The sequence below is a fragment of the Colletotrichum godetiae genome (assembly GCF_030913485.1).
Source record: "Colletotrichum godetiae strain CBS 193.32 chromosome Unknown BDP55scaffold_23, whole genome shotgun sequence".
NCBI lineage: Eukaryota > Fungi > Ascomycota > Sordariomycetes > Glomerellales > Glomerellaceae > Colletotrichum > Colletotrichum godetiae.
Genome location: NW_026851271.1, coordinates 670,970 through 684,283, shown reverse-complemented (window position 1 = coordinate 684,283; position 13,314 = coordinate 670,970). Strand labels below are relative to the sequence as shown.

At 53.8% G+C, this 13,314-nt stretch overlaps 4 protein-coding genes across 4 annotated transcripts; 1 reads left to right on the top strand and 3 right to left on the bottom strand.

Annotated features, from left to right (window-relative positions):
- The first annotated feature begins 73 nt into the window (after positions 1–73).
- BDP55DRAFT_168655 (uncharacterized protein) lies at positions 74–2,305 on the top strand. Its single transcript, XM_060565740.1, has one exon. The coding sequence runs from the start codon at positions 361–363 to the stop codon at positions 2,143–2,145; it is 1,785 nt and encodes a 594-aa protein (XP_060429096.1). The 5' UTR covers positions 74–360; the 3' UTR covers positions 2,146–2,305.
- An 87-nt stretch (positions 2,306–2,392) lies between these two features.
- Positions 2,393–2,815, bottom strand: BDP55DRAFT_632720 (uncharacterized protein; the record flags this gene model as incomplete). Its single annotated transcript, XM_060572458.1, has 2 exons — positions 2,393–2,454; positions 2,548–2,815. 2 exons carry the CDS (start codon positions 2,813–2,815, stop codon positions 2,393–2,395), a joined length of 330 nt encoding a protein of 109 aa, XP_060429095.1.
- Positions 2,816–3,294: 479 nt separating this feature from the next.
- BDP55DRAFT_168622 (uncharacterized protein) lies at positions 3,295–5,429 on the bottom strand. The gene is made up of 4 exons (XM_060565739.1): positions 4,972–5,429; positions 4,763–4,840; positions 3,856–4,701; positions 3,295–3,802 (listed from the first exon to the last, which is right to left on the bottom strand). The coding sequence occupies exons 1-4, from the start codon at positions 5,137–5,139 to the stop codon at positions 3,410–3,412; spliced, it is 1,485 nt and encodes a 494-aa protein (XP_060429094.1). The 5' UTR covers positions 5,140–5,429; the 3' UTR covers positions 3,295–3,409.
- Positions 5,430–8,695: 3,266 nt separating this feature from the next.
- On the bottom strand, positions 8,696–10,518 carry BDP55DRAFT_168580 (major facilitator superfamily transporter). Its single transcript, XM_060565738.1, has 4 exons — positions 10,125–10,518; positions 9,812–10,058; positions 8,827–9,758; positions 8,696–8,766 (listed from the first exon to the last, which is right to left on the bottom strand). The coding sequence occupies exons 1-4, from the start codon at positions 10,392–10,394 to the stop codon at positions 8,734–8,736; spliced, it is 1,482 nt and encodes a 493-aa protein (XP_060429093.1). The 5' UTR covers positions 10,395–10,518; the 3' UTR covers positions 8,696–8,733.
- Between the last annotated feature and the right edge of the window lie 2,796 nt (positions 10,519–13,314).

Here is a 13,314-nt window from a genome sequence, read left to right as displayed (position 1 = left end):
TTGATCCGAGTTGTCGAGTTATGATATACTCTTTGATCTCCCCAGCTTCTAACCTCATCGGCTTTCAGGCCAGCTCTGAAGCTTTGAAGGTGGCGGATATCCACGTTTGAAGATCCCAGAGCCTTTGAAACCGAGACAAAAATATCAGCAGCTTCAGCTTGTCGCTGATCTAGTGTTAGGGCTTTTCCTGAAGCCATGATTCAATGTGATACCTCTCGAAGAGGATATCCGAATTTTGGGTCAAAAAGGCCTCATCTGCGCTCAACCTGGGCAACTCCGTCATCTTCTTCTCATTCTTCCCCATCTCGAAACCGTTCAAGTTTCCCATTCTCACTCTCACCAACACACCATACATTTTAAATGCAGAGCACTCCAGCCAACATGTCCTCGCAAGCGGAGGGCACACAGGCAAAGCTCGACTTCTATCCCCCGAGCTACTTCATGCCCATCCGCCACGCCGGCGAGCGCCCTGTCAAAGTAGCAGGCCACACACTCAGAGCGCTCGCCGAAACTTGCCGCAGCGAAGAGAGATACAATGCCGCCCGCGAAGCTCTTATGAGCATCATCCACATTCTCGCAGAGGAAATTGAGATGCTCCGAGCTGTCGAATCGGCTGCTACAAGACCAGATGAGCAGAGATGCCTCGACGGATGGCAGCATTCCTTGATGATTATCGTCGGCGTGCTCGACTCTTGCATCGTTAAGCCGATTTCTAAGCCTCCCCCGAGAGTTGCTCGCCCCGAGGCGGCGCACCAGCTTCATAAGCCTTCGCATCCCCTCGCAGTGCAGACATACGCAGAGATGGGCGCATGCCGTCCGCTTCTGAGTCTGGAAACTTTAGCAGAGGTCCGCGATGATGCTAAAGGCAAGGGACCGAGGTCATCCGACGTAATTGAGATCCAGCGTCAGGAAGAGAGTGCCGATCGCTGGCTGGAGTCCATCGTCGGCGACAAGTATCGTCTTCCAAAGAGGAACTCATCTCTTGGTATCTCCTCCGCCGCAACCACTAGCTCGGACATCGACACCCCTTCAAGCTCCAGCAACAGCTCCTTGGCTCAGAACCTCCTCTCCTTCCCTCCCAACCAGGACACTGAGAAGATCGCGCTCGCCAGGAGTGAGCCAACCCTCTTTACCTCGGAATTCATGCCTGGCGTAGACAATTTCCAGATCCTGCTCGACTATGAGCAGCAGTGCCGCACCTCGGAGCGGAGAATCGTGGCGGAGCTGATGGAATCCTGCGTATCCCGCCAGATCATCTTCCACAACTACATCAGCCAAATGCCCAAGTTCGAGAGCGTAGATAGCGATGACGAAGAGGATGCTGCGGATGGCATCAACTGTCCGTTCTTCAGCCAGAGGATGTATGATCGCATGACGGAAGATATGAAGGGGTATTACCGGCGCTGGCGTGATACAGCCTGGCATAATGACACGAGTATTGAGACTGATACGGGGACGGAGACGGAGACTGACACCGACGTTGAGCTCGAGGAAGCAAGCACGCAAGCTGTTGAAGAGCGAATTGGTCCGCCTGGCGAGAGTCTCGTGGAAGGACATGACTACATCGAGCCCAGCATTCCCTGCGCCATCCCGGAACTGAATTACTGGCCTCCAATGATACCGAACCCTTCTTACGAGCGAGAAGATCAGGGGCCAGACGTACGGTTCTCCGTCCACCAGAACCTACCCATAATACCACCGGACTTTGTGCCAAACACTAGAAGCTCAGATGTCACATCCAACCTTCTCTTATCCTCCAAAGACGTCCCGCTGCCCAGTCAGTCAGATCTCATTATAGAGACAGACAGCCCTGAGGATAATTGGGACCTACTCTCATCCTCCCAAGACTCGCTGCCGAACATTGAGCAGGAACACGCTTCCAGGGGATGGCTATTCGGGCATAGAGAGTATCAGCCCCGTCCATTCAAATATTCTGTCTCGCGCTCCTCTAAGGGATATCTTGGAGAATCCAGTCACGGAGCGTCACTCGCTGCCTCGCGAACTAGTACAACTGAGTCTCAGAGAACGTCGACCGGGCCACCTTATCCGACGAGTCCCACGGGTCCTTCACCTCCCTCCGAACCCTGGACTTTCGTGTGTCAATGCAGGAGATGTCAAGCACGGGCTGCCTGCGATCAGGTTTAAAATGTCATGTTAATTTTGGGGGTATCAAGTTTCGTATGTATTTGGGCTAGGTTTGTGGTGCGGTAGTTTGGTTTCTAGACTTGGGTGGTTGTTAGTTGAAAGTTTCAGAAGTGCAATAGAGCTGGGTTACTTAACGAAGCATGGCCATGACTGCTCCCTGTGAACCTATCCTCCCTATGCCCGTGCCCCTCAACTCCATATCGGGCTTCAACTCCCTCAACCTTGCTTCCGTATCCTCGCCCAGCGTCTATGCAATGATCTCCGTCTCCATGTCTCCCTCCTCAGGCTTCTCGGCAGTGCCCTCGGCGTCTGTAGGGAGTCAAGTCAGCTTTAGTCGTTCCTTACTACAACGATTTCCTCCCCGCTTTGCCGTCTTTTCCCAAAGTAACCAAGAGCACTCACCCTGCATGATAACCTCTCCATTAGCCTCCATCTGCCTCCTCAGCGCATTGGCAATCTTCTTCTCCATCTTTTTGGCCTTCTTCTTGCTCATGGGCGCGTTGGGACCGCTGGTGGGCATCAGGCCGGGCCTCGCGCCGCGCATGGTGTCCGTCCTGGCAATCTGGTGGCGGTTTGCCTCGGACTTCTTGCGGCGGGCAATCTTGGCGCCGAGGGCCCTGTTGGCCAGGCGGTTCTTGGAGGGACCGTTGGGGTTCTTGACGGACGGCATGGTGGCAGTTTCTTTCGGTGTCGTCGAGAAATTTGGGTCGTTCGACGTGGAGGGAGTGAGAGGAGAGAGGCGGTGTCGAAGAAGGGATGGTAAAATGGTCCGCGGAGGAAATGCGATCGAGTACGGAGCATCGCTCTAGGATTTTTTACAGTGGAGCACGAGGCGGGATGCAGGTTCGGGGTCCAGGCCCGCCCCGCTTGCCCCTCGCTGACCCCACACCTCTCACCGAGGTCGGTGTGCGTCAAGGTGAAGCAAAATATGTACACAGGATTTCTGGCGGATCTCTGGCGGCGTACTGCTCAGTCTTCTGGAATAGTCATAGTAGGAGTACTTCACAATACTCAAAACAGCTAGTTGAACCATAACCGTATTTCTATCTTACGTGTCTAGTTCCTCAATACACTGTATACCATGATAGATCCGAGTAAATGAAGGCTTAATGTCAAACTGCAATCAAGATTCTTGTCCTATGTAGACGCTTTCCTGCCCATGAAATATGGTGCAACCTGGATCCAAACGCCGAACCTGAAATGCGATATGCCCTTCCTGTCTATTTAATCAACGCCGATGGATACTACTCTTTTACATCCCCCATCACCGCGCCACTCTGTCACTATTCTTGCCGATGGTACTCGGACTGCTAGGGCTTCCCTCGTCGTCCACTTCCTCCTTCAGGCCTTTGCGGCCCTCATCGTCATCGTTGTCGCTCATGAGGCCCTCGAGCTCGAATTCCTCGGCGTCACGCACTTGGCGGGATTCGCCGGGGCGACCGTTTGCCAGGGGCACGCCATTCGCCAGGTTGACCTTGCCTTCGGTGTTGGTATTGCGGTCGAAGAGGTGGATGAGCATCATGGTGAAGAGGAAGAGCAGGAATGCGAAAGAGTAGAGAATAAGAATGTACGACACATGGTCGAGGCCGGAGTTGGCGACAAGTTCCATCTGCTCTTCAGTGGCGCCCATAAAGAGGAAGCCAGAGGCGTACAAAAGCTAGGAGACGTTAGATAGTGCTCAAACACAGTTTTGGTGTCATGATGACTTACGAAGACAGGGATGAACTGCCAGCTGTTGGTTTGGCGTCCATCGGCAGAAACACCAACGCCGTCCTTGACAACAAAGGCAACCTCAATGACACGGGTAATGCCAACACCCATCAGAGTCTTACCAAACATGCTGTGGGTCATGGCACTGATAGGGAGTTCCTGAGGATGCGCAGACATGGCCCATCCAGTAACACCAATGACGAAGCCGGGAATGAAGTTGCGCTTGGGGTTTCCGTCACGGTCCCGGCTGAGCCAGATACCAACAAGACCAGCACACCACCAAATGATTCCCATGGTTGTGTGTTGCCAGTCGTTCCTAACCCATTCCGTGCCCCATCGATGCTCAGTGAAGGTATTCACGCAGCCCCATGCTGCAATAACGATGCTGTCAAAGAATTCCTGGGATCGGCCGCTGCGTCGCACCCACAGCTGTCCAACAAGGAGAAGCAGGGTCAAGATGATTCCGTAAGCAATGAAAGCGCTACCCATGATGAAATGCGCCAAGCACTGGCCGAGGTGGTCGCCCTGGCAGAAACCCAACGAGGTGATGCCGCCAAACAAGAATTGTGTCCAAGCCAAAACTGGGGAGGCCTTGCCCAAGATGCTGTGGGCAGGCTTGATGAAGCGGCGGATGCGGCCGTTGATGCCCTTCTCGAGATGCAGCCTGAGGTAGATGCCCAATCCGACCTGGGAGGCCATGATAATCATGAGCCAGTTGGCGAAGGAGGCATGGACGTTATGGGCGACAAATTGTCTTCCACCGTGCATGTGGCCGAGGAAGTATCCGACAATGGCGAGAGCGGAGCCGAGGACCTGAGTCGGAACATGCCAGCGGTTTTTGGTCATCTAAAGGGAAGCGTTTGTTAGCAACGTTCGGGAAGTGAAGGCATGTAGGATCGCCACTTACTCCCAAGACCATGCCGACGGGGAAGATGACCCCGAAGGCCAGCATCATGATGAAGATGTGAATCCATAATATCGTGTCCTGTAGATATCGTCAGTTAGCATCTCTGTCCTTTCGTTTCTCGTGTTTCTTGGTCGTGTTTCAAGAGGTCGGGTAGTTTCTACTGGCAGTCTGCGAGCAGCCTGTTTTTCGGTGAAGTGGTGGTCGCTTACGATGGGTTCCTGCGAGACGGTCTCGCCCTCTTGGATATGGCTGACGCCGTGTTCGTGACCGAGAGCCATGGGGAGCGATGTGAAGATGTATGCAGCAGCAGCGAGTGTCTTGAAGGAGGAGAAAGACTTCAGCGGCAACGAGGCCGTAAAAGAGTCGAGTCGCGCCATGACGGGCGTTTCGAAATAGCAGAAGCGTCCCCTGTGCTGCTTAGGCTGGGCTCTGTCGGGGCGCTGGAGCCAGACGTGTCACAGACTTGAGCCTGCTGGAGTGTTTGGAGCGGGGCGGGCTTAAGGATGTCGCAACGCAATTGGCGAGGTTCGGACGAAGCGTCGAGGATGGTGAGGTAAGGTCAGGTAAGCGACAATAGGGACCGGACGAGACGAGACGGGTACGCGGTACGCTGTAGAGCAAGCGAATGCCTACGGGGGAGGTGTAGCGTAGCGGTACTGGAGCGTCGAGGCGCGTGGGGAGGGTCGCGGGAAGGGGTCTGAGGGTTTTCGATCGGTCGGTCGGTCGGTCAGGCCAAGGCTTGAAGGTCGGTCGTTACGTTAGGACAAGGTAAGGTTGGTGTGGGAGGGAGGGAGGGAGAGGGAAGCTATCTTGGGACGGCGACAGGACCCTTGGACGCACGCAGGCCTCCTCTCCTATGGCTGGTGTTTGTGGGACGGAGAGGTTTCGGTGGCGATATGTCGTGCAAATAGAGATATGTAGGATGCAAAAGAGAGAATTGCGAAAGAAGAATTGAGGCTCACGGCTGGGCTTGAAAGAAAAGGAGAAACAAGCACCAAATTGGAAAAGACCCGGTCGTCGTGTCCATTAGATTGTGGCTTCGCTGATGGACCGGACCTGACTGACCTGGACGGCCTACGAATTCGGAATACGTATTTCGTACCTTACGAATACATGGAGACGAGCCGGAGGCTTCGGTAACGCCCATATTGCAAAGTGGGGTCAACCTGCGAGGTATCTTTGCCTATAGATTTAGTTGCGATATACTTTGCCGGGGAATCCGTCACCCAAACTGCCCGCCCGTCGTGAATTGGAAGAGACGGCGTTGGATTAGCCGGAGCAGATGACACGGTAATGGTGCAAAGTATCCGTACTATTTCATATAACCATACACGAAAGAGTACTTTTCTATTCTCACTGTCTAAATGAGCAGTTGCTGACTCCCTCACACCTGCTTTCTATTGGTTGTTGTTGCAGTGGTAGGGACTTGTAACTTGTGACTTGTTTGCTCCTTCCTTGCGACTCTGCAACTCTGAGAATCTACAGAGTGCAGGTGGCAGGTGCTTCTGCGGACCTGCCCTGCACGTTCCCCATCCCATCCAGGTCCTTCCCATTCGTCAGCCAGGTACTCCGTACGTACCGCACTTTCCCATCGAGGCATAACAGCATTGAGCGCATTTCCATTGGCTGAGACAGGCATTTTCCCCCCTCTTGAAAGTGGATCCTCTCAGAATTGCGGCAAATGCCCAGGCAAAGGAAAAAGTCATTCGCCCATTTTCTTTTTTCCCCGTCGCCGACTTTCCGTTCCAGGTTCGCCGGTCCGCCCGCAACGGCACAACGGGCATCAGTCAGCACAATCACCCGCAATCATCGTGGAATATTCCCTCATCTTAGTCAACGACTTACTCAGTAGTCAATGTACCTGTCACGATGCTGTAGTCAGAAACACTCAAGCCTCAGCCTCGAGAGTCAAGGACTGAAGATAACCAAAACACCAGAGGACAGAGTTTCAATAACTTCCAAGAACACTGCCCCAATGCCAAATGTCCTCTTTTCCACCACCACCACCCCCTGCCAAGCTATCATTCTGAACCCGGCCCGCCTAGCAAGCTCGGCCATGCCACGGTGAAGAGCTAAATTGCTGCAAAAAATGCCCGTAAAATTTCTCTTACTCTCAGTCTCTCCCTTGAGTCCCTCCCCAGTCCAGGGTCGATCCCACCAAGCAATATGTATCTTGGCTCAAGCAAGCCAAGCTTCCCATTTCTTTTCCCGCTTGACAGTGCTTGAGTCGATGTCAATTTTGCTCTTGGCAAGGCGTTGCTTGCCTGGCTGCGAGTACGGAACATGTATTCGCTAGGTCACTGAAGTGGGTGCGGCTATCTGAGGCCTCTCGGAAATTTCGAATGGCATGTAGCATGCTATGTACATCCCAAGTGGGCTTACACAAGTGACATGCATAGCTGACTATGACCTGACGCATTTACGTGAAGCCATCATCATCCTGATTCACTCATTTGGAGACTTCATCGACATGCTTGAATGACACGTGAACGGGTTCAACCCCACTACGACCGCGTGTGTTGTCGTTAATCTATTGTCCCGGGTCTAGGACAGAGGAAGGGTTCGAGAGGTTCGCGGGGGCATGCGCTGTGCGTGTACGTCAACCATTTGGGGTCGAAATAACACGAACTCTTCTCATGGACGACTTTTACTCGACCGTGAAAGCACTAGCTGGACGTGGCATCAATGCCGTCGCATCTCTAGCCTCGAGGCTAGGAACTTCTCCCAAGGGCTATCAGATATATGAGCGCAAACCTAAACTCGACAATGCTTGGTTCAAATTCTCACATCTTCAGCAAGCCAGCACGGCCTGTTTGCTGCAGCGTCGGCAGAAAGCGTAATCTCCCGAGCATCGCGTCAATACTTCAGTCGACAATCCTTGGTCCGACTATCAACTGATCTTGGTCCATAGCGAACGTCATGTCCATGAAACCCATTTTAGCTCATCGTGCAAGCAGCTCGGTATCTTGCAGCAGCAGCTGGTCCAACGCTTTATGGTACTCGTTTTGCTCTCCATGCCTCGTGGGCAAAGAGTCAACATCAATCAAGAGAATCCCCTCAACTCTATGCTTGCTTTCGACAAGATAACGAGCCGAAGAGACTTCAATTCATGTGTAAATTTCACAGCCAACGGGCGTCTTGACTGGGGATTATGACGACTCACCACTTCTATCAGTCAACAATACATTCTCCTTGGGCCCGTCCTTCATACAAAGTAGACTCACTCTATGAGGTATACATTCACTAGAAGTGTCTATTCAGGACATGATGATTTCAGCGCCGTACTTTGAACACTTGTAATCGCTCAAGGCTCTCTGTTTCCTTCACATTCGGACACCCTTTCCACGATAAAGCAACGTGTCACTCATGTGAAGTTACCGATACTGGCCCCGGCAGTGAGAACATTCAGAACCTTGCCATAGAACCTTGACATGTGCAGGCAGGACCATGCAAATGCTCCTACCCAGCCACATGATGACAGGAAGACTAATCCTTGGAACCGTAGGGCTTACACACACACATGCCAAAGATCCAATGCACGACGCCGGCGCCGAGACCTAGACGGAGTAGCCCGAGCCACCGGACCCTCGCCGGCCAACCACGCATCGCCGAAGGCGCCTAGCGCCGCCGTCTCCCACGTTTCTTCACGAATCCCGCAGCCGCCAACGACGCAGCTCTCGTCTGGCTGCCGTCGCATGCCTCGGCTCTTTCGTCGATCGCGGAGAGATTACTATTCCTTGTCGGATGACGCAATATCACTTACTTAAACACCATGGGAGACCACAACTTATTCACACCATTTTCGTTCATGAGCTCTCGCTCGGTATTATTCATTGGCACACGCCTCGCTACACGGATAGAATATTCTCATGACGCTGGGCACTTTGTCCCTTGAGTCCCTGAAAACCTCGTTTGAGATTCTCATCTCTTTCCTTAATCATAAAGCACGCTAATCCACCCATATATGTCCCCTAGTAGGTGTACCGGAAGCCAGGCTGAGCACCCTCCTGCAAATTTGAGTTAGCAATCATTTCAGATCCTAGAGTCTCGTGGGAAACACTTACATCATCAGCCTCAAGCTCCTTCTCGCCCCTGTCGGCCTTCTTGTTCTTGAAGTAGGCATCCACAGTCAACAAGCTGACCAAAATGCACGTCAACAAGCTGCAAGCAATGCAGGCGTACATGCCCGGGCGGTAGTGAGGCTTGTCCTGCTCACGGAAGAGCAAGCTGCCGGCAATACCGCCAATACCACCAAACGAGACCAGAGTCGCACTGCAGAAAGCTCGCTTCCACTGGCCGCGGATATTGTTCGCCTGGTACGCCATCACAGCGGGGACGTTGGAGTTGGCACCGGCCGTGGTCAGGAAGACACCAAAGTAGCGTACTGCCGCGCTGGAGTGGAATCCCATGATGGGAAGACCGACGATGCAGAAGAGCATGTTGATGAGAACGACGGGGCCACGGAACTTCATCTTGTCGCCCAACCACGCGGTCGCGAACATGACAATACCGGCAAAGGCGTACGGGGGCGCCACGAGGCACTGCGCAGCACCCACATCGAAGCCCATGTTGATCTGGAGAATGATGGGCAGGAAGTATGCGAGCGCGTACGAGACGGTGGTGGTGTTGAAGAAGATCATGGCGTAGGCCCAGATTCTCCAGTCTGTGCCGGCACCGAGGAATCTCTTCAGGTTGAAAGCGGGAATGTGGGCGTCGCCACGGTCGCGGTTCACGCGCGAGACGATCCAGGCGCGCTCGCGCTCGCCGAGGAAGTTCCAGTCCTTGCGCTTCTTGGAGTCGGGGAAGTCGACCAGGAGCCAATAGCCGGCAACGCCGAGGGCGCAGGTGAGGGCACCTTCGATGATGAAGATCCAGCGCCATCCCGTCAAGCCCTGCTGGCCGTTGAGCTGCATCAGACCGAAGGCGAGGATACCGGAAAAGGCGGAAGCGACGCAGCCGAGGAGGTAAAAGACGGAGTACCGCTTTCCGACCTCATCTGTTCGTGGTCAGAAGTCTGGCCATGAGGGCATACTGAGCGGGACAACTTACATCTGGTGTACCATGTACTGAGAAGGTAGACACAACTTGGGAAGAAACCGGCCTCGAGAACACCCAGCAGGATTCTGCACGCATACAAGTGTGTGTACTTTGCCGAGAAACCCATACCAATCATCACAGCACCCCACAAGAGGGTGATTCCACCGAGATGCAGACGAGGACCGATTTTGCGAACAATAATGGTCGAGGGCGGCTGGAAGATGATGTACGGGATGAAGAAGAGGAGCGAAGCGATGCTCTATTCGAATGAATGGTCAGCTACCCACCCTCATCACACCACATATTCGACAATGAATTCACTCACGTATCGGTTGTCGAGATAGAGACCCAATTCCTTGGTCATGCCGGCAATGGCAGCCGCAGACAAATTGGTACGATCCATCAGTGACACGCAGTACATCAAACCGACAGTCACAACGAGTCTTCGGTCGACACGCTTGATAATACTGCGTTGCTCCTCAGCAGTGAAGCCATGATCAATGTCGAGATCGTGAGAGTCGTTGAGGGAGCTGGTCCTGACGTGATCACTGTGCTCGAAGCCTGCCTTCTCGGGGTCTGAGACGGGACGGTCCATGGTGGGCAGTTGTCGTTTTAACGAGGCTCGTTGTGAAAGAGTCGTCAAAGAGGAGGTGAAAGACGAGGGACTGATGTCGAAGGGCCGGGACGCGGGAAGAGGCGCACAGAAGCTGCAGGTTGTGCGTCACTTATTGAGTTTGACCAAGGGAGGGGGTCAGTCGGGGAAGAGGTCTGGGCCTTCTAATCAACACCGATGCGGGACTGAGGAATGCCGTTCGAATAAGGATGTGGAACAAGCAAACCAAAGTTAAGAGGGGAAACTCTGGAGGTTATCTACTCGAGAAACACAAAGATCCTGAGAGTAGCATCGGATGACACGACGATTCGATAACGATACGCACACAGCCTTTTTGTATCCGTTCGGGTCCAGCCCCAGTTCCCCGCGAAGAAAAGACAAGTCGACGACGACTACGACCCCCTTCATCTCACCCCCGCCCCCCCCTGGTCCGTAAGACAAGACATACACACGAAAGCACCTGGGCTCAAGGACCCAAGGACCAAAGACCAGGGCCTTGAAGCCATCCAAACCACCGGCGTTCCTTTTCCCCATGTTCCCCAGAAAAAAACACAGACGAAAGGAGCCTTAGCAAGCACGCGTCCCCATATCTCCCCCGCCCTGGGATGGGGGGAACCACCCCCGATGCTGCTGTCCTTTTGCTGCGGGGGAGCCAATCAAACTCAAAACAAGACAAGAAGATACCGAGGGTGGCGGCAAGCAAGCCTAGGAAGAAGCCTGTCGAGTCGTCGACTCGTTCGAAGAAGCCAAGACTGAAGGACCAGGGCGTGGCCGCAGTGCCGCATTAGGATGAGAAAGTTGGAACGAAAGCCACGGAAAGGGTGTGGTATGCGGCATCGGTTTTCCCTCTAGCCGTCAGAGACAAGAATTCAGACACCGGGAGACGGGTCCAGCCAAAGACGGTGTTGGTATGTACGGAGTAGCTACTTAGGTATTGAGACGGCAGATAGACACGCATACATACCGTAGTCCTGCTGAATTGTAGAATTGCAGAAACTGAGATATGGTTTGGTAATCTCCCATACTGACTATAACCGATATTGATACTCTCTCAACATCTCACATCCCTCTCACTCCATACACTGTACACTCACTCTCGCTCAAACCCACTCATTTGACTCAACCATGCTCGCCCAAAAAATACAGCGGCACAGCGTGCGGCTAGCCACAACAGCTCAAATCCGGGGTACCAAAGGTTCAAAGTGGGTTCGTCCCGGCCTTTGGCTGCGGGGTAAAGGCACGATGTGCGTGTGGAGAGAGAGCTGGAGCCTCCACGTCCCGTGTGGGTGGTGAGGAGAAGTCCGCCGAGCCTAGTGGGAAGAAAGCCGGGGAAAGGGGGCCCATCATTGATCACTCATGGGCCCTTTGGGACTACGGAGTATGAGAGGGGACGTGTGTCGGTCATTCACTCTTGAAATGTCCACTCATACTACAGAAAGACAAGATGAATAAAAAGGTCAAAAGTGGTCATGGTTCGGCCGGTCGACTCGGTACTGTGCGCCGGAGCGGCTTGGCGGGTATGCGATTGGATCGTCTGCCGGCGGATTGCCCAATTCGGTTCTAGACGCGAAGCTGAGACTAAGGCATGCAAGCCCACGCGATGAGACCCGAGAACGTACTAGGCGCAGCGCAGCATGGAACGGAGTATGGGGTTGGGAAATCTGGCAGTTCACTATCCTGGCAATATGGATGCTTTTCTCACGTCTCTGGCTCTCTCTTCGGGTCTTCCTGGGATCATACGCGGCCCCATCGGTAAGGTAGAAACAGTTGAGTGAGGGAAAGGGTGAGGGGTGAGAACTGCCTAAGAAGCAAAGAAGATCGACGGGACATACGGAGGCGTACATGGGGAAATGGGGATACGAGCCAGGGGTTGAGGACACCGACAGGAAGTGGTATGCTTCTTCTTCAGGCTTGATGACACACTGCTCAGGGTATCTCGCAGGCAAAGTGACATAACCCTGTGGAGCGTGCTCCATCTCATGTCATGTCACCTCCAGACGCAGAAGACATGGGGGGGGTATCCGTGGCCGTGGCATCTGTCATTTTCTGATACGTTATACCCATCTCCCGGGTGACTCGTCCCGAGCTGTGCTAGAATGACGGCAAGAATAAGACACCGAAAGAATGAGACGACGAAGGAGGGGGTTTGTTGACCCTCGAACGGTGGACGAGCCATGGCCACGCACGCGCTTGCGAAAAAGGTGAAATTCGCTTTTGGCGCCGATGACTGAATCGAGTATGCTGCCCACGAACCTTCACGAATGAAGCAACTTCAATTGCCGCGCTTCTTGTGAGTCGTGTGTGTCCGTACCCGAGTCCACCGTCTACGAATAGTCCACCTGAGCCTCTGAGGACTCGAGGCCCAAGGAGGCTTCGAGACCTCATTAGACGCAGTCCGTCGAACCCGAGCCAAAGGACGCCAAACTTCCTAAGTGATCGAAAGACGCCGTCTGCCACCGGACGCCAAGATGCCTCCATCGATCTTGGCAACAGCCGCGTGCCACCCCCGACCTGTCCTGTCCCGACGTTTACAGCCATGTTGCCGTCTTGTCCGTTGTCAACAGTAGTTGAAAGCATCGAAAAGGCATTCCCAATCACATCAACAGGGAGATGGGCTGTCGTTAACTCGCCTCCTTCCCTTGTCCGTGGCTGTCCCCCCCCCCCCCCCCCCCCCCTGTTCCCGATGTGGTGGTCTTCGTGTCTGTGAGTCTGTGACTGACTGCTGTCTCAAGCGTCCTAGCGCACATCATCCCGACAACATGTAAAGATTCCACTACCGTGACCGCGGTTCAGACATCGTCTTCAGTCTCCCTTGCGTTGGCGTTGGAGCGAGAGCTGCGAGCATGGACCCTTGAGGACCAGGTGATTCGATGCCACCCTCTTCAAATTTCGCCCTGCATGC

What these genes read in the sequence shown, in the direction of transcription:
- BDP55DRAFT_168622 (XM_060565739.1), bottom strand. Translation starts at nt 5,139, where the DNA reads ATGGCGCGACTCGACTCTTTTACGGCCTCGTTGCCGCTGAAGTCTTTC. An exon ending in CCGTCTCGCAGGAACCCATC is followed by an intron (nt 4,841 to 4,971) that starts GTAAGCGACCAC and finishes CGATATCTACAG; the next exon opens with GACACGATATTATGGATTCA. An exon ending in GGCAGTTCATCCCTGTCTTC is followed by an intron (nt 3,803 to 3,855) that starts GTAAGTCATCAT and finishes AACGTCTCCTAG; the next exon opens with CTTTTGTACGCCTCTGGCTT.
- BDP55DRAFT_168655 (XM_060565740.1), top strand. Translation starts at nt 361, where the DNA reads ATGCAGAGCACTCCAGCCAACATGTCCTCGCAAGCGGAGGGCACACAG.
- BDP55DRAFT_168580 (XM_060565738.1), bottom strand. Translation starts at nt 10,394, where the DNA reads ATGGACCGTCCCGTCTCAGACCCCGAGAAGGCAGGCTTCGAGCACAGT. An exon ending in TCTATCTCGACAACCGATAC is followed by an intron (nt 10,059 to 10,124) that starts GTGAGTGAATTC and finishes TCATTCGAATAG; the next exon opens with AGCATCGCTTCGCTCCTCTT. An exon ending in AGGAGCTTGAGGCTGATGAT is followed by an intron (nt 8,767 to 8,826) that starts GTAAGTGTTTCC and finishes AATTTGCAGGAG; the next exon opens with GGTGCTCAGCCTGGCTTCCG.